The 23,094-nt window shown below is 48.9% G+C and overlaps 1 protein-coding gene across 1 annotated transcript in view; it reads left to right on the top strand.

Annotated features, from left to right (window-relative positions):
• The window catches only part of LOC111168010 (doublecortin domain-containing protein 2C), a 124,442-nt gene that overhangs the window by 45,025 nt on the left and 56,323 nt on the right, over positions 1 to 23,094 (top strand). The window contains 4 exon segments of the mRNA XM_089922504.1: positions 2,465 to 2,507; positions 15,447 to 15,528; positions 15,531 to 15,557; positions 18,011 to 18,114. Coding sequence (XP_089778630.1) covers positions 2,465 to 2,507; positions 15,447 to 15,528; positions 15,531 to 15,557; positions 18,011 to 18,114 — 256 coding nt within the window.

Below are 23,094 nucleotides of genomic sequence, written 5' to 3'. Positions count from 1 at the left end.
GGGCACGGGAGGATAGGCCGGTGGTCAACAGATGCACTCTGCCAGGGGCCAGGCCTTGAGCTGCACGGGACTGGCCATCCCCACTTCTCCAGCGCCGGGGTATCGGGCACTCGGGGGCGTGTACACACGAGCCCGAGTGTTCCTTCACACGACGGTTGGTACGGTTTTTTTTTCTTTTCTTTTTTAAAATTTTTGAATTTTATTTATTTTTTTTACATCTTTATTGGAGTACAACTGCTTTACTATGGTGTGTTAGTTTCTGCTTTATAACAAAGTGAATCAGTTATACACATACGTATGTCCCCATATCTCTCCCCTCTTGCGTCTCCCTTCAGTGCGGTTTGTAAGGCGGGCACCGAGCACTGCTCCCCGTCTCCAGGTCTTGCTGAGACAACCAGTCTGGGGGATTTCGGCCCCGTGGCAGCTCAGCCCCCGGGGGTGCGTTTGACCCGCACTAACGTCGGGACTATTTGAGGGCTTGCAGGAGCCCTCCCTGTCGGGCTTCTCTGTCGTGCTCTTATGGTCACTGTGCTGAGAATGAGGTGTCAATTTTCATCTCGCTGTGGGGCAGGCAGGTGGCTTGAGCCTCGCAGGTGGTAGGCCTTCACCCCACCCCGAGGTGCCCTGCAGGAGCTCGGGGTGCGTTTGGAGACGTGAGACGCCACCGGGGGAGCAGTGTCTGGGGGCCCTTATGCCTGTTTTGGCTCCTGTGCTCTTAGGTTTTCTGCTTCAAGGCTCCCTTCGCCCTGTTGACAGATGGTGGCCCCCCAGCACTGTGGGAGGCAGGCAGACACTTAGGTTAGGGTCCTGCCCGCGCGCCCGGTGGGCGTGGATATTTCCTGACTTTGCTGACACCTTGGTCCGTTGCTGACGGTCCTGACAGCATGGCGGGTGGAGATATGGTGGGGCTGTCGGACTGAGTTGAACGGTTCTCTCTACTCTGTGTCCGCTGCTCCCTGCATGAGTTCCTCTGCCTTTCAGTGTGTTTTGTTTCTTCCCATCTTCTGTTCATGTGTTGAACCTTGACCTGAATCTGCTGGTTGCTTGAATAGCTTTCTCCCTCGCCAGAGAGGTTGGGCTTGGGGTGAGCAGAGTCGATAAGAGACTGAGGTCCAGTCACCACACGGGAAGTAGACCAAGCAGGTGCTGGTCTGCTGGAGACCCACATTGGGGAGGCCTTTCCAAACGTGCATGGCAGAGGTTGGAGCCGGTGAAGAATCAGAAACAGCACGTGGATCTGCATGGCTGTCAGGCACAGAAGGAGAACGAGAGCTCTGCGGTGGGGTAGGAAGAGGATGGACTGGGTTTTGGATCGGATTTTGGTCTCAGTCCTTCTGCTGATCAGCTGCGGGGCATTAAGTAAACCCTCATGTTTGGAGCCCGGGTTCTTTACCAGCCCAGGGGGAGCAGTAACGCTTGTTCTGCATGTCATCATGAGGGCTGTGTGACGAAACTGTGTTTGCAAACGTGATTAATCCACCGTCAAAAACTTAAAAATGTTAGGGTTCCCCTCCTCGCTGCCCCAAGATCATATAGAAGCTTTGGGGCAGAGGTGCCTGTAAACGCATGGCCTTAGGTCAGATGCCCACCTGCCTCCCGCCCCCCGTAAGTGAGGAGCCATTGGATTTTCAAGGGTTTCAGGGAAGAGCCAGGACCCAGGAGGCTCCAGTTGGGAGCCCTTGGGGACCAGTCCAGTCTGGCCAAAGGGGCAGACGCTCATGGCACAAGCATGTCTTCCCAGGCATCGGGGGTGTGTTCAAGGGCCATCTGGGGTCCACTTCACCTCCCCCCGCCACCTACTAGCCCCAGACCTGCCTTCCAGCACCTACACTTGTACCTCTTCCCATTGTCACAGTCTTTGCCATTTACACACCACAGTCACACACACCGGATTACCTCTCCTTCTTTTAAGAAACACACTTTTTAAACCTTATTGTAGGTTTGATCTGTGAGAAATGTTTTTATAATGCAAAAGCACGTGTCGGCTACACTGGAGCCTGAGGCAAAAGGAAAAATCGATAATACTCATCCTGCTTTCATTTAAAATTTTTATATTTTGTTCATCGTGCATTACTTTTTGCATTTTGATTTTTCAAGTGCTGCATTCAAGTCGTGTTTATCTTGATGACCGGCTTGTTTGGTGTACCCTTAAATTTTGCACCCAAGGCCAGTGTCTCACCTACCTCTCTTAGCCCCTTCCCTGCATCATTTAAATAAAGTTTTAAAATACTAAAAAAAAAAAAAAAAAAAAAGATTTCAGGGAAGTAAAGTGAACAGACTTCCTTGGGGCCCTTTCTCCTGAGCCTGGGAGCCGCTGTTGATGTGGGCTTGTGTCCTCTGGGGACAGAAAGCGCCTTCCTCGTGGTCGGTGCCTCCTGAGGCTGACGCGGCAGTCGACATTTTTGTTCAGATGTTTTTGGCTGGGCTTCACACATTTCAGACTTGACTCTCTTTTGTTTTTCAGAAAGTACTCAGACATTGAGAAGTATTCGCGAAGAAAGAAAAAAGTGAGTCCTTGTTAAAAAGGGCCGATGACAGCCGTGGTCGACCCTGGTGTCTTTTGTATGGCTGATTCATTTTGCTGTGCAGTGGAGGCTAACACAACATTGTAAAGCAATCATACTCCAATAAAAATTAATTAAAAAAAAAAAAGGACACACGACAGGCCGGCCCCGCCATTGTAGAACGAGCTTCTCAGCACAGGCTTACTCCTGTGAATGAGCCGAACAAGGCATCAGGTGAATCCTTGAAGCTCAGTCTCCAGGGCTGGGAGGCACACCCAGGTGTTAGTGATGCAACACAGTGAGTGTGGGGATAAAAAGACACACAGGTCTTCTGGCAGTGGTAGGAGCAAAAGGCCTGGCAGGAGCTGGGCGGAGATGTCAGGCAGACTTGGCAACTGGAGGAAGGTACAGAGGGGTGTGCGTGCGTCCATCTGCAACAGAGGGGTGTGCGTGCGTCCATCTGCAACAGAGGGGTGTGCGTGCGTCCATCTGCAACAGAGGGGTGTGCGTGCGTCCATCTGCAACAGAGGGGTGTGCGTGCGTCCATCTGCAACAGAGGGGTGTGCGTGCGTCCATCTGCAACAGAGGGGTGTGCGTGCGTCCATCTGCAACAGAGGGGTGTGCGTGCGTCCATCTGCACGCAGTCTGACATTGCGGTACAGAGCGCAGGCCGAGCAAGACAGGTAGGAACCAGACCTTGGCGGCTCCGAAGGGCCCTTATCACCTGTTTACATGATGAAAACCTCCCAAACCAGCTTATGGAATCAGTACTTCAGCGGCTCTACTTGCGTGAATGTTCATTCAACAAAGCTGTTGAATGCGTACCGTGTCCTTCCCGGCTTTCTAGGCCCGTCCTGCTAGAACTCACCGGCCTCCAGGCTCTCCAGGGTATCGATCTGTTCTTTTCCAATATCTGGCAAACAGCCTTTGGGTTTGCTTTCCTCCAGTTGCAGCCCAGATTTCTTACCCACCATTTATCACCTTCCCGCAAGGAGCTTTGGCTTCCTTACCTCTAGGGGCCACCTTGCATTCGCCTGGTGAAAGCCTGGTCTTGGAGCCCAGCCCCTCGCTCTGTCTGCACTTGCCCTGAAGGAGCTCAGAGTCCCTGCAGGGGATAACACAGCTGACCTGACCCTCTTCACACCGAATTCATGGCCACAATCCTTACCCAGCCGGCCTGCACCTAAAAAGCCTCACTACTAAAAAAAATACTTTTCTGAATAAGTTTTGCTAAATGTTGTTAGGGATTTTTGCACGTCTCTTTATAAGTGAGACTAGCTTAGGATACCTCTTTCTCTTGTTGTCTGGCTTTTGGTGTCAAGGTTTTTCCGAATTGATTCTGTTGTTATTTTGGTAGCTTCTTGAGCTCAATGATCATTTTATGTATTTTCGATTTTCTCTAAGGATTGCGTTTAGTGTTAAGTGTTTGTTGGATGAATGAATGGGAATCACTGAGAACACAAAAATGATAGACATGATTCTGCCCTTGGGGTGCGCTCCATCTGGTGGGGACACACGTGGACTTACGTCATGACACAAATGTTGTATGAATGAGTCACGGGCATAGGATGATGGTTTGTAGGCTGGGGAGTGATCCACACGTGGAGCTCAGCAAAAAGGTGCAGGTCGTGAAGTGTGATTCAGAGAAGGGGGCAGACAATCCCGGAAGGGAAAACGCCTGCATGAACGCACAGGGTTCTAGTCCCGCAGAGTTATTCTTTTCTGCCCTCCCCAGTGTTTTCATGTATGGTGTGGGCACCGAATTTTGAATGATGACTTATTTAGGAAAACGCCTGCATGAACGCACAGGGTTCTAGTCCCGCAGAGTTATTCTTTTCTGCCCTCCCCAGTGTTTTCATGTATAGTGTGGGCACCGAATTTTGAATGATGACTTATTTAGCGTGAAGAGTACAAGCTTGAAATCCCATACTTTCATGGTTTTGGAAGCCTCTGAGCACACAGGTAATTGAATCCGTCTGCTGAACCTGTAGTGCGGGTTTATCGCTACCTGCTTGTGTTCTGTCCTCATTTCATGGTGGTGGGGTTTTGACTTTGGCTCCTTAGAGGTAGGGATGTAATTTTCTTTTCATTATAAGTTTAAAATTGGTCTAAAATGTGAGCGTGTTTGTTCCGATATTGTCTGCATTCCCTTTTCTCTTCTGGAAATGGATCACTGGAAAATTAATGGGTTTTGATGATGACATTTAATACTTTGGAGTCTAACAGAATGATCACAAACATGGCATAGACTGCAGTGTAAAGATGTGTTACTTTAGGAAGGTTAAGGTCTATCGCTGAGATTCTCCTATGAAGTCAGTGTGACAAGAGCGTATAGCAGGTACAGCAAGCACATTTTGTTCTAGAAAACGGAAAGCCCTAGAAGAAAACAGAGGGCATTGACTTAACAAAGGTTGGTGTTCAGATACCTGTCAAGGGCTTTACGGTATCCGTCGTCCCTTATGTCAAGGTCTGTACGGTACGCAGATCTCAGAACTGAGCACTGGAGGAATCCTTGCCCCATTTGAGGACTGAGCTGCATTGCTGAGAACGGAAGCTACTCCACAGGCCGGCCTCCTTTGTTTGGCTACAGAAGCCTGGATTTTAGGATTAGTCACGGCAGCTATATTACGACAAATATATTTGTTCCTTTATTTACTTGTTCCCAATTTTCCACGTCTAACTTATTAGACTTTCATCTGTTTTCTGCGTGAACTACCTCAATATCCTTTTGGAAAGTGGGGGGAGGAAATTTAAAAATCAACCTGGAAACCCAGGACTGCCCCTCGAGGGAGACATTGCCCTGCAGCACGTGAGGGGCTGTCGTGGACCCTTGGTCATCTTCCCATTCTAAGGCTGTTAGGTGGGCAGAGTAGCAGCTCTCTGTAAGATCGAGTGCTGAGTTTTCTTTTAAAAAATAAGTAGTTTTTTAAAACATTGTTAAAATTGAAGTATAGTTGATTTACAGTGTTGTGTTGCTTTCATGTATATAGCAAAGTGATTCAGTTATACATATATGTGGACATGTGTATTCTTTTTCAGATTATTTTCCGTTATAGGTTATTACAAGATATTGAGTATAATTCCCTGTGCTGCACAGCAGGTCCTTGTTGTTTACCTATCATGTATATAGCAGTGTGTATATGTTAATCCCAAACCCCTAATTTATCTCCGCTGCCCACTTACTATCCTCTTTGGTAACCATAAGTTTGTTTGCTGTGTCTGTGGGCCTATTTCTGTTTTGTAAATACATTGATTTGTATCATTTTTTAGATTCCACATGTAAGTGACATCGTATGGTATTTGTCTTTCTCTGTCTGACTTACTTCACTTAGTATGATAATCTCTAGGTCCATCCGTGTTGCTGCAAATGGCAGTATTTCGTTCCTTTTTATGGCTGAGTAGTATTCCATTGTATATATGTACCACATCTTCTTTATCCATTCACCTGTCAATCAATGGACACTTAGTTTGCTTCCTTGTCTTGGCTGTTGTGAATAGTGCTGAAAGTATCTTTTTGAATTAGAGTTTTGTCTGGATATATGCCCAGGAGTGGGACTGCAGGATCACATGGTCTAAATCTGCAAGTGTTTTCTTAAATGTACTGACAGTATAAAGCAGAGACTCTGTCCTGACTCTTCTATGAACTGAACACAAATACACACAGAGCTTTTGACCTGCAGACTATCAGACTCAAATGGAGGCATCCGTTGATGTGTCTGGTGGTCCAGGAAACCTTCATGTGCTGGAGATACAGCGATGAGCTGAGTGTGAGTTTCTGTGAGTGGCGAAGGCAGACGTGCCAGTGAACAGGACACAGTGACTGTAACAGTCCTCACCGGGAAAATGGAATCTGTTCCCTGGCTCAGCCCAAGCCCACACGTCATCCTGGATTCCACCGGCATCAACCCCTCCCGCTTGCATAATTCCAGTAGGGCAGCAACCCCTCTGCTATTAAACTGCCCAACTTTCAGACGCACCTGTGTCTCTCCATCAGCACTGTGCAAAGAGTCAGGAAAACCACAATACCTGAGATGGGGAAGTGGGATGCAGGTGGCAGGCTGGGAAGGCAGGCTGGGACCGTCATGAGGGCTGGAAGGGCAGGTGAGACACTTGGATTCATAGGGATCCTGACCTCAGCAAGGGAGTGAAATGAACAGATATGCACTTGAGAGTCACTGCTAGTGATGGAATAAAATGTACGGACTGAAAACGGAGCCGGAATAACAATAGCGGAGGAGAGGCCCGTCCTGAGGCCACTGCAACGCTCCCAGCGAGGGGCAGGTGGGGTGCAATTGGGTTCAAGAGCTGCTGTGTGTTACTGATTCTGTGACAGGCATTTTCCCCATCTTTGAGGCTCTGAAATACGGGCACCTCTTAGGCTGATGGCATCTTGGCCGTTGTGCTGCAGCTTCATCTGTTGTCACGGTGAACTTGGCCACAGCTGCTCACTTTACTGTCTCTCCAGTTGAGGAGGTGCATGGCTGACACTGCACGTGGTGAGCTTACTTGCTGTGTAAATGTCCTCGAAAGGATTTTGCTGTGATTAGGAATTGAAATGAAAGTTATTATATACGTATGGAAATTCATAAAGATAGAAACAGCAAGATGTGCTGTTATTTGTTATTAGTGGGGTATATTCTCCTTCAATTCCATATGTTTTTGCAGAACAACAGCCGGTTCTTTTATGGACCCAGGAAAGGGAGATACCCACACATAGCGGAGCTATCAGCTTCAGTAACCTGTTACTGTGTAAAGAGCCATCCTGGGGACTTCCCTGGTGGCACAGTGGTTAAGAATCCGCCTGCTGGGCTTCCCTGGTGGCGCAGTGGTTGAGAGTCCGCCTGCTGATGCAGGGGACACGGGTTCGTGCCCCGGTCTGGGAAGATCCCACATGCTGCGGAGTGGCTGGGCCTGTGAGCCATGGCCACTGAGCCTGCGTGTCCTGAGCCTGTGCTCCACAACGGGAGAGGCCACAACAGTGAGAGGCCCACGTATCGCAAAAAAAAAAAAAAAAAAGAATCCACCTGCCAATGCAGGGGACATGGGTTCGAGCCCTGGTCTGGGAAGATCCCACGTGCCGTGGAGCAACTAAGCTCGTGTGCCATAACTACTGAGCCTGTGCTCTAGAGCCTGGGAGCCACAGCTACTGAGCCCACGTGCCACAACTACTGAGCCTGCGCGCCTATAGCCTGTGCTCCGCAACAAGAGAAGGCCCCGATCACCACAACTAGAGAAAGCCTGTGTGCAACAATGAAGACCCAACGCAGCCAAAAATAGATAAAATTAAAAAAAAAAAAAAGAGCCATCCTCAAACCTAGGGCTGTAAAACAACAATGATTTGTTATTTCTCTAGGTTCTGTGGGTTGGCTGGGTGGCTTGGGCCAGTTCACCGGGTTACTTATGCAGCTGCATTTAGCTGGAGGATCCGCTGGGCTGGGTTGTGTAAGGCCATATCACCACATCTGGAAGCTGGTGCTGGTGGTCGGCACCTCTGTTTTCCTCCAAGTGGTCTCAGGGTCCCAGGGGGTGGAGAAATAGGCTCTCCCTCGGTGGAGAAGTGCGGCCGGGTATTCACTTTTCATACTGCCTGTGCATCGGGGGAGGGGCTTTGTGGCCAGGGGCAGCCCACCACACTTGTTTGCGTTTTGTTGCTGAGATTGGTGCAGAGGGTTGCCTCCCGTGCTCCAGGCAAGAAAGCACCAGCCTCAAGGTGTGCAGAGCAGCTCGGAAGAGAATTCCAGGGATAATGGAGGAGCGCTCTTTCTGTCCCGTGGAAAAGCACAGGTGGCTTGGAGGCAGAAGTGGTTCAGAAGAGCCAGACTCAAGATGTAAAACCTTGGGAGGATGCAAGTCATTTATTTATTAACTGTCTCCCCTTCCTTTTTGCACAGGTGTGATATTGATAAATATCTATGTCTAAATAGTTCCAAAAGGCCTTTTTCAGGAAGCAGAGATAGAAGAAAGAACTTCTAGGTAATAAGGAAGCACCATGACGTGGTTTAAAGGGCAGGTTGATTTCTTTATTAGCGACACAGGAAATGACCACGTGTCTTACGATTCTTGGCATCTTGATTCGGTGAAATGGGAAGGAAAACGATGGGCAGGAGCACGGGTACGTCTAGATGGCCGTGGAGTGTGAGAAAGTGGAAAAGTCAGGGAGGACTCCAGGTTCCCCGGGGCGACACTGGTGGATGTTGGCGTCAGCAGCAGAGACCTGGGCCCCCGGGGAAGGTGGAGGAGGGTTTAGGTGTTGGTCCGCGTGTGTGAGGAGGTGCTTTGTGCTGTGTGGGATGATATTCATGCAGAAAGGTTTTTGTTTTTGTTTTTTTGGAGCAGAGAAAGGTTCACTGCAGGGCCAAGCAAGGAGAATGGGTGGCCTGTGCTCAGAACCCCCCGAACTCCCAGAAAAGTGTTGTTGATGTCAAATAGAATCCCGTATAATGTGTAGTAGAGGACAGACCTGCTCCTGTATTTGTGTGGGATTATCATTGTGGATTCTTTAATGAGTAAAAAGGCGAACTTTCTCTGGATCTAACTGGATGCCAGTGGGTGAATCTTATCTACACATTATGATAACAGATTTTTTTTTTTTCTTAGTGAACCAGTGGCTCCCACCCAGGGAAAGCCCAGGCCTTAAGAGTAAGCGTTCTCGACTCTGACTTCCTCGGTTGGAATCCTGCCTCTGCTGAAGCTCTCAGGGTCTCTGTCAGTGAAACCTGGTTCCCCCCTTTTACTTCCTATTTCCCCCCCCCCACCAGGATTTCTGTCATCAGACTTGCCTCAGTGGGCATGAATTTCTAATTTAAGCTAATATAGACACCCTAACAGAGTTCTAAAAAAATTGAAGAGTGAAGCTGTTTGCTTCTTACATCTAGATTTCCACTGAGCACAGAATGAAAGATTTAATCTTGATTTAGTGGAACTTTAAGTCACACTGATGAAAATGCCCGTTTCCAAGAAGATGGCAAAGAAATCACATGGGTGCTTTGTAATTGATGATCAGCATGCTTGAACCATATTTGGGAGGCAGTCTGCCTTGTTTGATTGGCTCAGCTCACTTTATTGGTTGATTCAAATATTTGAATGTTGGAAAACACATCGTTAGGAGGCTGCCAATGCCTTAAATGGTCCAATTAACAGGAGCCATGACTCTTTGAGTCCAATGAAAGTAACCGAATGCAGCTACTCTTATTTGTTACATCAAATTCAGTTTTATAGCAACTGCATTTATGGTGCAGTTACCTTCCAAAGAGGGTATCTGTTACCTTCCAGAGAAGTTAAGGTTAATTTAATAAGTGCTTAAAATTGCATTCGTATATTAAAATGAACATTTTAGGGTGCAAGCCTCTGTAAAATGTCAGTAAATCGTTAATAAGCATTGTCTTTATATCATACCCACAATCAGAATGTTAATATTACCTACCTCTCTTCGGCTATGAAGCCCAAGTGTTGGTGGCAGACAGTAATGAAGTGAGATCAAGCGTTGGCACCCTAAGTGTGAGGGCGTGTGGGGTCTGACACCCACGCTTCAGTAACCGGGTTGAGACTGTGAAGTTCAGTGTGAGGTAAATACTTTGGAACCGACGTTTGCAGGCTGGTGATGTCAAGTCCACACCACATCGCACAGCAGTCAAGCGGTGTTTGTTGTCATCTTCCAGCAGCCTGGAGATGCAACAGTCAGGTTCAAGTGTTAGCAAGTCTTCTATGTTAATAATTCTCAAAGCAGGGACTGGTTCATTGGTGGAAGACTTTGACCCGCTTTGGAGCCAGGCCGCTCCCTTGGGAGCCGGGGAAGTGCCTTTTGCCAGCAGGCCTGTTGTTTTCTACCTGAGGATGGATTGACTCTGAACTGGCTTGTTATGTTCATCAATTAGACGCTGTCTGATTCATCCCAGGTTACCTTGGGAGGCTGCCTTTCATGTGCTGGAGCCAGATGACCTGTTACAGTGACATTGAAACAGCTGGATTGATTGACAGGGGATCTGGAGAAAAATAATATTTCTTAAAGCACCACAGAGAAATAAACCCAGTGTGCCTCAGGTATATTTTCCAAAAATACTTTTAATAGGAAGAAAGATGAAGGAAATTGAAAGGAAGTACTGTGGCCTTTGTAACTAGAGCCCACGATGATGTCAGAGGGGCTGGGGATGTGAGGATGGAGAGGAGGGGTCGGAGGCGTGATTCTCATTACCTCGTGTTGGAAAGCAGTGGATTCTGATTCCCGCTTATCCGCTGTTTTCCGAGAATGGCTGTAAATCCGTGTGGCTCTGACAATTAAAAGACACCAGAGTGTCCACACGTGCCAAGTGCCAGGCGTGTGAAGATGCAGGCCGCCCTGCCTTGGTCCTTGGGGAGCTTTCGGGCAGAGAGAGAGAGAGTTACATAGTGGAAACTGCAGACCTGTGGCTGTGGAGCTGTGTACAGAGTGGGCTGGGAGTGGGGCCGGGTTTCTCTGTAGGGACAAGATGACACTGGAGTTAGGATCCGCAGGTGAGTTTGCCAGACCCCAGAGGAGGGAGCCCTTCTGGAGAAACACAGGGATTTGGAAGCGCTGGCCTGTCGGGGAATAGCAAGGCGTGTGGGCCCGCAGGTAGGGGCCCCTGTGCCTGGGTGCGGTGCTGGGAGTTCGGGCTTCGTCCCGAGGGAAGCAGACCTGAAGGGCCTGCAGAGGAGGTGTGCATGCCGTCCCCTCCCGGACCTGTGGCCCTTCCCTGGAGACCCCCTCCTTGCCTCCCACTGGTCTACCACCATTTCCCCACGGCTCTCAGGATGCAGACATGCCCACCCATCGCATTCGCCTGCAGCATTTCATGGAGTGCTTCTGTCTGCCCCGCCAGGTTCTAAAACCTTTACTGGGGTGAAGCTCTGCAGACCTCATGACCACCCCAAAGAGGCAGTATTATCAGTCCCACGTCATCGAGACGGCTTGGGACAACATGGTGGGGTGATGTGCCAGGTGCAGAGCCGCTGAGTGAGGGAGGGGACGGCGCTCAGCGTTGAGCACCTACTGTGTGCCAGGTCCAGGGTGGCCGGAGGGATTGTCTAAGAAAGTCTGAGACGCCGGGCCTTTGCGCAAGGCTGCTTCTTCCCCACCGCCAAGTCCAGGATCCGAGCTCCACCCAGGCTCTTATGTCCCTTTCCAGTTCCCGTCACACACTTGTGCTGGGGATGAGCTGGGTGTGGGCCTGCATATGCTTCAGGTCCTGTGTGTCTCGTCCCACTCTGCTAGGTGCGGGTGGTCACACTTGCTAGGTATGTGGGTCTAGTCGTACACTTTGTAGGGTCTTAATGTATTTCTCAGGAGTTTATTTACACATTGTAAAGTGGAATTTGTAAATACAAATTACAAATATTTGTAAATATTTTGTTTTCTTTCTATACTTTCTCCAACTTATATTACAATTTGCTCTGTTTAAATAATTAAGCTCATCTACTTAAATGTGAGTCATTTACAGCTGGTTTCAAAGGTGAGTAGGTTGGGCTTCCCTGGTGGTGCAGTGGTTGAGAGTCCGCCTGCCGATGCAGGGGACACGGGTTCGTGCCCTGGTCCGGGAGGATCCCACATGCCGCGCAGCGGCTGGCCCCGTGAGCTATGGCCGCTGAGCCTGCGCGTCCGGAGCCTGTGCTCCGCAAGGGGAGAGGCCACAACGGTGAGACAGTGAGAGGCCTGCATACCGCAAAAACAAAAAAACAAAAACAAAAACAAAGGTGAGTAGGTCAAGATTCATGCAGGAATGAAAGGGCGGTGCAGGGAGTTTGGTCAGAGCCGGCAGTTTGCTCGTCCTGCCGGTGGCGTTGGCTGGAGGGACGAGGAGGACGGCCCCCAGAGAGGCTGGTGGTCCAGGTCACCAACCAGGCAGACAGTTGTCCTGGGATCTGGCTGTGACACCTGAGATGGGACACGAGTGTGTAGGATCCAGTCAGGGACACATAACCTTCACCTAATTATGCAGAAACACCAAGCCAACCTCAGATTCTTCCTATAAAACAAAAGAAAACAGGCCTGTGTTCTTCAAAAATTCAGTGCCACATAAGACGAAGAAAGTCTGAGGACTGGGTCCAGGTAAAAGGGGATGAAGGGGACACGACACCTAAACATGGTGTGTGGCCCTGGACTACTCTGTACTCGAGGGAAGGTCCACAAAGGATGCCGTTGCATGGAGACCAGATGGAGTATGGATGGCGGATTAGCTAGAAAGCCTGCGCCAAGGCCGATTTCTTGAATGGGGTGACCGTCCTGTGGTTCTGCAGGGGCGTCTGTCTCTGTTGTCAGGAAACGACCCGAAAGTGTAAATAGATCACGTGTCTTCAGTACTCAGTCTAAGGGACTTAGCCGTAAATGTGCGTGATTCATGCAACCTCCTCCTAAGTAGTTTAGAGAAAATACATGTTTAATACAAACATGAAGGGAAGCTACACCTAGCAGCCCCTCACCTTTCCTTGTCTGGAGAATGCCAGATTTTCAACTGTTCTTTTCCTACTCTGTCTACATATTCCTGCTCAGTGCATTGAATCGGCAGACATTTACTGAGCAACTGTTACGATCACTTAATTGAACACGCGTACATATCGAGAGCCAGCCGTTCGTTTAGGGCCAGGAATGTGCGGACGGTGGGCCTGGGTCCTGGAACTGCGTGTGGAGGTGTTACAGGACCCGGCAGGGGGGCCCTGCAGGTCAGGCGTGGATGGGGATTTGAAGGATGAGTCTTAGGTCAGGAGGCAGGGCAGGGGGGGAGTTCCAGGTGCAGCCGAGCTCTGTAGGAAGGCGTGGGGTGTGCAAAGCCTGCGGTGAAAGGGTGTGAGGAGTGGGCTATGCAGGCAGGTAGGCTTAGAGCTTGAAGGGCGTTGGAACATCCTCATAAAGTTGGGACCACTCCCTGAAGTGTTTGAAAGGTGGGTGTGATCAGGTTCACAGCAGCCCTGTTCACTTATGCATTCAGCAGGTACTTACTGAGTGCCTACTATGTGCCAGGCACTGTCCCAGGCTCTGGGACCCATTATGAGAAAAACAGACAAACACACACAACCCCTGCCCTCATGGAGAGTCTAATGCCTCATGGAGACAGGTGAACAATGAACGTATAAATAAATTATCTGTAGATTGAGTTAAGTGCTGGGGGAAAATGTGGAGAAGGGTAAGGAAGGGAACTTTTTTTTTTTAAGAAGGGGAGTCCAAGGCATTTTATGCTTCCATATTTTTTTCGTTGTCCTGTCGGCATACGATTCCTCTTGTCTGATGGATTGCTGAGGTCAGTGGTAGGGAAGTGCCCCGTTGTGAAAGGGGGACAGAACACTGGCGGGAGAGGGAACTGCTGCAAAGTGTCCCCGGGAACCAGTGGGTTAGTGCATCCTGCCAGGTCTAACTCTTGAAGGATGGCACCTTCTTTGTTAATTCAGAGACATTTAAAATGGAGGGAAATAGGGAGGGAGCCATCAGGGTGGCTCTCGCCGAGAAGGAGAGGTTTGAGCCAACGCTTGACAAGAGGCCAAACCCATGCCACTCTGTTTTCCCTGGATTTCACAGGAATGAGGTGTTTTAGAATCTTGCATTCCCTTCATGTGCTTGTTAGGCAAAGTATGAGATTAAACAATAAAACTGGTTTAATGACGTGACGCCCGCCTTCACCTGCCATCCTGCTCCCCCGGGAGTTCTTGTTTCCACATCTCCTGGGGTTACGGGAGCGGGTGGTCAAACCGCGATGGGTGTGGTTTGCTCTGTGCTCTCTGCACAGCATCCTCGCTGCTTTTGTGTCCTCGTAACGAGGCTGGGTAATATTTCCTTGTCACTGTCCTCTGAGTGCTGTTTCAGAGATAATAAAATAAATATATGGCCTCTTTATCTTAGAGGCCAAAGATACGGAAAATGCTTGTCACAAGGAGATGTGAGTAACACCGAGAAGAATCTAGTAGGTTTCCCGAATCCCAGCCCCCAGCTGCCTCTAAGGCACAAGCACCATATATCATCTTCTGTTTCTAAAACCAGTCCTGCAAAGATCTTGTTTCCTATGTTCATGAGCACGATTTCAACTTGCAGGAAAGCCTCCTAAAATAGGTAGAAAGATTTTGCTTGGCTCCTATATATGTGGTTGAAGGACTATTTTCACACTTTAATTTCCACAAGGAAAAAAAACCCCTAGTAGTTTGCATAATACACTATAATGCCATATATAAATGGCACAAGGTAGGTGTTTTTAGTTTGACATTTTCTTAAGTGACACAGAGAGCTCACAAGAAATATCTATTTATATAGTTTTGCCTGTATTCATTTCCAAATACTTCAGTAAAGATGGAAAAGGGGAGAACTAAAAAAGATGGCTTGTATATAAAGATGGGATATATCTGGGATAGAATTGGAATAGAATTGGGATGGTGCTAAGAATTAGTTCATCTTACACTGTGATCTAGTTATGCTTTGTTATTATAGTTTATAGATTTCTTTAGAAATCTAAGTTCCCCTCAATTGTAACCCAAAGACACCTGCCATGCATCAATTTTTTTATCAGAGATGCTCCATCCTGCTCTGTGGTTCCAGCAGTGATGGTTTGGTGGTTGTTATGGAAGTGATTTTTATTAGGCTGTAAGGAGTATCTCTAAAGCCCCAGCGACCTCTGCAGACCTGCCTGTCCCCCTTCTAATGCAGACCCTCCTTTCCCAGGCACCACGCGGCCACCTTCATTTGGGAAGAGAATAGCTTCCCTTCCTGGTGAGCTGCTGCCCCCTGGGAGGAGGGAGGGGAGTATTTCTGCCACTTTACAGAAGAGAAATGGAGGCGACAGCCTGGTCCAGATGGTGTGAGAAGGGGGGCCTCTTGGAGGCACCTGGGTCCCATCCCACAGTTCACTCGGGGCGCGTGTGCTTTCCCTGGGCCTTCTCAAAATAACCGATTAGCCTCACTGCACGCCTCCGTCCCAACACGCTCTTTATTCTTCGTTTGTACCTTAGGAGGATCCCAAGGTGAAAGAAGCTCATAAATACGACAACGTTCCACCCAAAGCACTGGATTCTATTTTTTACGCCAAAGAAGGAAAGAACCTTTTATCCACAGCGGGGCAGGTAATGTGAAATGCTGTGTCGCTGTCGGCAATTCGAAATGCTGCCGGGTCAGGAATCTGCTTTTCCAGACCAATTTCATCCTGCAAAGATATGACTTGTAACGATCTGATTTAAAAACCCGACTCGTAACTGTCTGACTTGTTAATAAATTGTTCGGCATGTAGGGCCGTGGTAGGGGGAGTAGAAAAGTAAAATTTCAGGGCTGAGGGCGATGGGATTCTCCTACTAGGAAGCCCTCCAAGATAAACACAGGATTTAAGAGTAATTCTGGGGGCTTCCCTGGTGGCACAGTGGTTGAGAGTCCGCTTGCCGATGCAGGGGACACGGGTTTGTGCCCCGGTCTGGGAAGATCCCACATGCCGCGGAGCGGCTGGGCCCGTGAGCCATGGCCACTGAGCCTGCGCATCCGGAGCCTGTGCTCCGCAACGGGAGAGGCCACAGCAGTGAGAGGCCTGCGTACCGCAAAAAAAAAAAAAAAAAAAAAAAAAGTAATTCTATCATCTCTGTGGAACTCTGGGAGGGCATATTGTCCTTTAAGGACCAATGACACTGAAAACAACCAACAAACATATCAACCTTTTGAGGGAAACATGAACATAAAAGCCATCAGAACCCACTGTTTGTGTTTACTTTTTGAGTATGAGAGACATTTAAAAGATTGAACTTCAGAAGTGATTTTAAAACGAAATAATTTAAAATACACTCCTTACAGTCCTACTCCTATTCTTACTACTATTGCTACTACCAGTAGTATTACTGTTACTACCATTATCGGTACTACTGTTACTACTACAGTTAGTGCTACTGTTCCTACTATTATTAGCTCTGACTGGGGGCCAGGCTCTGAAGGAGGTGCTTTCTGTGACTGTGTCATCTGCAGGTGTGATGGATACCTACAAGACTTAAGTCCCCTGGTTGGTTGTGGAGAAGAGAGGGAGATGGCGGGAAGGAGGGCTTCCCTTGCCTTCTCCGCAGCATCTGACAAGTTTGCAAGTCATTTCTCTTAAGCTGTCTTCTCCCTCGGCTCTCAGTACCACACAGAACGACTCAGGTTTTCTTCTCTTTGCTCCCCGTTTCTTAGCTTCCTGTGTTTGCTTCAGGCTACAGAGTGGGGCGTTTCCCTAACGCTTTTCTCTGGCTTCTCCCCCTCTCCTGGCTCTCCCCATCCCATGACAAATGCGTCATCCTGCTGTGCACCAGGCGCTGGTCCGGACACGCAGGTGTTCAGGCATGTTCCTTTCGTCCTCGGAGCTCATGTCCTGGCAGGCGAGGCAGGTGCGTGAGCAGAGGCCACGCTGTTCTACCCCACCCTCGCGGGGCTCATCACGGAGCCTACTGAACCTATACTACCTGAGATTCTGTAATATGTCAACAGTAATAGAAAATTTAATCACGGAGTAAAATGTCTTTCTTGGCAAAACATACCCTCCAGGAGTGGCCTGGGCTGCCGGGGAGAGCGTGGCCCGCTGGGACTCAGATTCCAGCTGTGGCCCTCATGAGCCTGTGACCTGGGCACATTCCTTACCTGAAAACGGATGTCGTAGGTGTGTCTGAGGATTGCCATGAGTATTAATATCAAAGGCATAGGTAGAGGAGCCCCTGGGACACAGTGGGTGCCCGCCCTCTCCTCTCCTCTTCCATCCCTTATCCTCCAGCCCAGGGCTCGGGGGATGGTTCTTCCGGGACCGGGGCTGGGAAAGGCCAGAATGGACCCCGTGAGGGGTGGGGAGGTCCAGGACTCTTGACTGAGGAAAGGGATGGGCTGTGGTCACATCTGTCTCCTTTTGGATGGTGAAGGAACCGGCCAGCCCACTTCTTTTTCCTCTGCTGTCACCTGTTTCTTCTGAGCAGGATGAGGATAAACTTTTCAGGAACCTTGGGATTTTATAAGCATTTACTATTGATACTACATCCAGTTGTAGTGCTAATTAGATGATTTTGTCTGTCAGCCAGGTTGAGTGGCTTGCAGTGTACAGATTCAACCCCTGTGTCGTTAAAGCCCGGTTCTTGAATATATTTTGAAGTAACGCATCTGTGTGTGCTTAAAATCTGATGTTGGTGTCTCAACACCAAAATCTGGTGTTGGTTGCTTTGCGTTTATTTCTAACTGAATGAACCGAGCGCACACTTGTCAAACATTCACTGTATTTTGTCTCTGGCCTGAGTCCCATGGGGGTTGGGACACAGGGATGACGGTGACTCCTGGGGTCTCGGACCTTTGTGGAGACAGTGCAGGTGTTGAGGGCCACTGAACCCAGCACCTCGACTGAAGCAAAATCAAGGGTGGTAGGGAAATGCAGGGGAGGGGATGTATGGGTCCCGGGGTCCCTCGGCCAGGCCGCCTGACAGTGACACAGGAAGCTCCAAGGATGCTGAGTTGTAACTCTGGTTTGGCTCAGAAAAGGTATAATGAACATCGGTTTGAAAACCCTGCCTGCATTGTTTTTCTCCAGATGGTGACGTGTATGAAGCCCAGACTCCTAACAAGGAAACCCAAGGAGCACCAGAAGTTACGGGGGCCCCGGACGTGCATGTGGAGGTGCCTGTGGACAGGTGGGTGGCGGGCACCGCAGGACTGTGCCCACCTCCTTCTTACTGCTGCTCCGTCAGCCCTGCCTGCATCTTATCCCCAGCCCCTCCCCAGAGCTCTCCCTGGCCTCTAGAATGTTCTTTGTCCCCTGCACTTAGCTACTGCTCATCTTTTAGATCCTATGCTGTGCATTTTCTTGTCTGCCCATCTTTCCCCCCAAGGCTCTTCTGCTACCAGGACCCTTCTTAGCACACGTCACAGTTTGTGACGGCACTTCAGCCTTATTTGGTTACTGTCCCTTTTCTGTGCTAAGCTGTAAGCTCCATAAGAAGGCCATGGTCTGCACTGCTCACTTGTGTAGCCCCTGTTCCTAGCAGAGGTCCTGGCAGGTAGAAGGCTCTTAGGAATCATCGGTGGAAGGATGGGATGATGGTATAATCAGACCATGTGGTCGGGAATCACGCATCTGCCCCGTCCTAGCTTCCCGACCTCAGGCCTCAGTCTCCTTGTGCATGTGGCGGAGATGATGTCACCGTGCAGGTCAGCCTGGGCACCAAGTGAAGTGTTAGTGCCCAGTCCAGGGCCTGGCGCACAGTGGACCCTCTCTCTCTGTGTCCCTCCTCCTGGCCTCATGGAGGAGAGAGGTGGAGTCCTGCATGGGACAGGACGACTGGAGGGGAGAGGTGACGGGGAGAGGGGCTCACTTTGAGGCCTGGTGCCTGGACAGGAGCAGAAGCAAAGGGCCCCAGGCCCGAGTCGGAGGCCTGGGTTCCAGCTGGCTCTGCCCCCCCCCCCCCCAGTGCACCCAGCAGGTCTCCAGGGCCTCCGGGCCCCAATCCTGGGCCTCAAAGGGGAGTCTGTGCCGAAATGCATGACTTTGCCTCTGGTATCTACCTGGAGGCATTAAAGGTCCATTTCCAATTATAGGCTTTTGAGAAAATAATTTATATTCTGTATAAGGTCAGTATTAGCATTTGAGTCCCATTTTTGTTCCTCTTAAATAAAGTGGGTCCCAGCCCTGCGCTTGCCCCGAATCACAGGAACCAGCGAGCTTTCCTGCTCCGCTTTCAGTACTAATCACTTTTAACCTTGTCATTTATTTTTAACTTCTGCAATGTTTTCCCTGTGATATATTTTTAAAATGTCATAACTCTGTCTTAATGTAGTAGCCTTCCACTTCCTCTTGACATTTTGAACACTTTTCTCATATGTCCTGTTGTATTCCCTAAATTACTAGTAATATTATTCTTTTCCTCGACATGACAAAAAAATGACCCAAAGATTTGGTCTTCTCTTAAAACCCAAACTAACAGTTTAAATATTTTTATTGCATACTTAAGAATTTTATAGTAATAATATTAAGATATTTTAGGCAGTTACTTTTTTATACCAAATTTATCATCCACACTTCCACCTCCAACATGAATTGTTGTTATTGATCTTTTATTGTGTGTTTTCTGGGCTGCACGCTGAGAGTGTTTGGACAGTTTTAAACGGAGGTAAAGTCCTAGTGTGTCAAATAGTGTTTCCATACTGTTTGGGAACAGTAAACGTAAATTTCTGTTGCTCCCGTATTTGAGTTCCATTGTGTTCGAGGCTGTGGAGTGAGATGGATTTCCCCAGACTGGTGTGTAGTCTGATGGGGGGAAGCGGTGTCCACACCACACGACGGGGGCTGCACACCTGGAGAGCTGCACGAGAGGCCTTCATTTATGTCCTGGTGCTAAGCTCTTGGAGCCACCGGTCTCCTTGTGGAAGGAGGGGCGGGTACTTGTTTTCATGCCCTTAGGACTTTCTGGTTCACAATGAAGAACGGTTGGCCTTTATATTAAACTACTTGATTATGATGGTGCCTTTTATCATAACCTGGAACGCTTTTCTCATGCTTTTGAGTGACTCGCTTTAAGCTGTGGGCGTCTCATCATTCCCTGAATGGCTGGTGGCTGCAGCATTGCGCTTTCTCCACTTCTGTGTTGCCGGAAGGACGAAATGTTACAAAATATAACATCCCAACTAGTCAGTTTATGAATTTGGAGTCAAACTGAGATGGACGAAGGGAACCTCAAGAATGAGGACCCCTCCGGGTCCAAGGGGGCAGGTGTGGTTTGTTCAGCCTGTTGGTAGCCGATGACGCCTGTGAATAACAGGGTCGCAGGTCAGGGTCGAGGCCACTCAGACCGTCCGGCAGCAGCAGCGGCCTGCGACACTGCACTCCCGCTGCCGAGTGAAGGTCGAAGTTGAGGTTCGGAGGAGTGTGGAAGGTGGGCTGTCCCTTGTTCCTGCCGGGTGCCATCGTGTAACATCCGCTTTTTTTGTGATGGTGAGCGAGGCTGACTGTGGCCTCTTAACCTTTCCTTCACTCCGGTGCCTAGAAGCTTCCCCCCAGGACTTCTGAGTCGGTCAGGAGCTCCTTGGAGCTGTGCAGAGAGGGCAGGGCAGCTGCGTTGGAGCGCGGGGCAGGGGTGTCGGGTGCTCGGTGGTAAGGAGACGTCATCAGCTGTTTAGAGGGTTGGTCTTCCTGACGGTCCAGGAGGGCTGTTAAGCTGCCTTTAGACCTGCGCTCTGATTCCTAAGATGCTCCCACTTTTCTGGCTCTGCCTCCCGATCGTTTTCTCTTTAATTTACCCACAGAGCGATACATACTTCCAACCAGACGTGTCACTTTTTCTGTCCTCCTACGTCAGCCACTTGGTTTTCCACCACCTGACACCTTTGCAGTTGATTTCAGAGAGCCGCTCATTTTCCTGCATATGTTGGAAGGTGCGTGCTTACATTCCAGGGCCTCTGGTCGTAAAAGCTTATTCTGGAGAACAAACTTGACATTGAGACCCTCGTAGAATTCTGTTGACACCCATCTTTGGCTCATGAGAGAATCAAGATCGAGGTGCCGGGTGAGAGAAGCTGTGCTCTGAGTTAATGGAGTGATTTCAGTGCCTGTATCATGAATGGGGAAGCTCAAGCCACTGAACCCTGTTTGTCCTGAACCAAGTGGTTCCTGAACAGGACGAAAGGCTAAGCTGTGGAAAATATAATGAAAGTGAAAGGGAGAGAATGCTAGGGATTGGGACTCTGGCTGTGGCCTGACATTAGAAAGCGTTTTACTGATGGTCAACCATGGTGACAGGGACTATGGTCCATGGGCGTTAGTCACCTTTTTCCTCTTCTATGCTGCACTGTCTCCTTTTGAGTTTTCACTTTTAAGAAATTATGATTTACTTTCAGTGCCTCGTTTCTCATTGGCTTTAGTAGTGGTTAATGTATCCCCTTGCCATCCACCGCCCCCTCCAACCTTTCTCTATCCGAGCTTGAGTGGAGGACAAGGGTGATTGAGTTAACTGTCCGCTTTATCAGCCTCGATTCTCCCAGAGTGCTGACTTCTTACACCAGCTTCTATTTTAAAGTCCTGACTTATTATACCTCAATGTTAAGGAAATGATTGTTAGCACTTGTAATATGCACAAAAGTGACATCCAGATATTAAGACATTGATGTTGAAGTTCTGTCTGATTTAAGGACTACATTTGTCACAAAGTAATGTCTTCTGCCAGATTTAAGATTATATTTATTTAATATTTTTTAATTAATTAATTAATTAATTTTTGGCTGCATTGGGTCTCCATTGCTGTGCGCGGGCTTTCTCTTGTTGTGCCGAGCGGGGGCTGCTCTTCGTTGTGGTGCGTGGGCTTCTCATTGCAGTGGCTTCTCTCGTTGCGGAGCACGAGCTCTAGGCGCGCAGGCTTCAGTAGTTGTGGCGTGCGGGCTTAGTTGCTCCGCGGCACGTGTGATCTTCCCGGACCAGGGCTCGAACCCGTGTCCCCTGCATTGGCAGGCGGATTGTTAACCACTGCACCACCAGGGAAGCCCCCTATATTTATTTTTATAAGTACTTTAAAAAGAGAAAAATGCTCAGAATTGCAGTCTCTGTTTAGCCGGGACCCTGACCTTTGATTCCTTTTGGGGGAAATAGTTCAGCATCTCTCCACACATGCTCAGCTCTATTTTAGCAGAGTAGCTTTACGATATCATTTTGCAGCAGGCAATAAGCAGGTGTATAAACCCCAGGTCTGCAGTTGATGCATGAGAAGGCTTGACTGAAATCACAGTGGACTGAGTCCAGGTCTGACCTCTGCTGAAATTCACTTATTTTCAGGGAGTCCCAGAGAGTCCGGCAGGAAGAGAGAGGGCCTTTCCTTAGATTCTCCAGCAGCTACCAGAGTGGTCACCCTCCACTGCACTTCCCGTAGTTCACTTCACTCCAGAGATAAGCTAAGAATAAGACACTAACTGCAGTAAAACCAAAATAATGTGGACTAATTAGGAGAAGGTCCGTCTGAATTTGTGTAATCTCTGAATTGTTTAATTAGAAAAAACATAACGCAGCTTCAAAGCTTTGTTACTTTCAGCTGCAGAGTGGCTCAGACTAAGCTCCTATCTGTCCTTGGGGTTCCCACATTAATGAATAAATTAAAAAGTGTAATTAGCACTATTAGGATGCCTCTAGCTATAAAGAACAGAAAACCTAAGGAGAAGTGGCTTAAACAATAGGAGACTCTTACCACGCATGTACTAGAGGTCTAGAGGCTCCCGGCAAAAGCTGCAAAGGTTCCAGAGTTGCAGCCCAGCGGCTTGTGGGGTCACTGAGGGCTCGTCTTCCCAGGGCTCCACTGCCTTCCTCAGCACGTTGACTTTCGGCCTCGGGCTTGTTTCCTTAAGACATTACTTAGGCTTTGGGCGAGATGCGTGAACATCCACGAGAAGGAGAGAGAGACCGTTTCCTTCCCTGAGTCTTTTGCAAATAGTGAGAAGAGTCTTTACTACATATTGCTGAATCAGTGAACGAGTCAGCGATCCGCATCACATCAATTATTCTGTGAAAGAATGTGCTTTGAACTTCTCCTGAAGTGCAGTTTGATCAGCCCCAGCGAGCTTTCTTCGTCACGGCTCCTTCTCTGTGTAGACCATAGGGAGAGAACGCTCGTGCAGTCGGGGTCTGAGTTCTCAGAAGGT

Source organism: Delphinapterus leucas, chromosome 13, assembly GCF_059928025.1.
Source record: "Delphinapterus leucas isolate spDelLeu-1000000601 "Yukka" chromosome 13, BTC_Dleu_Yukka2, whole genome shotgun sequence".
NCBI lineage: Eukaryota > Metazoa > Chordata > Mammalia > Artiodactyla > Monodontidae > Delphinapterus > Delphinapterus leucas.
Note: the sequence above shows the minus strand (reverse complement) of the source record. Positions and strands in the feature narration are given on the sequence as shown.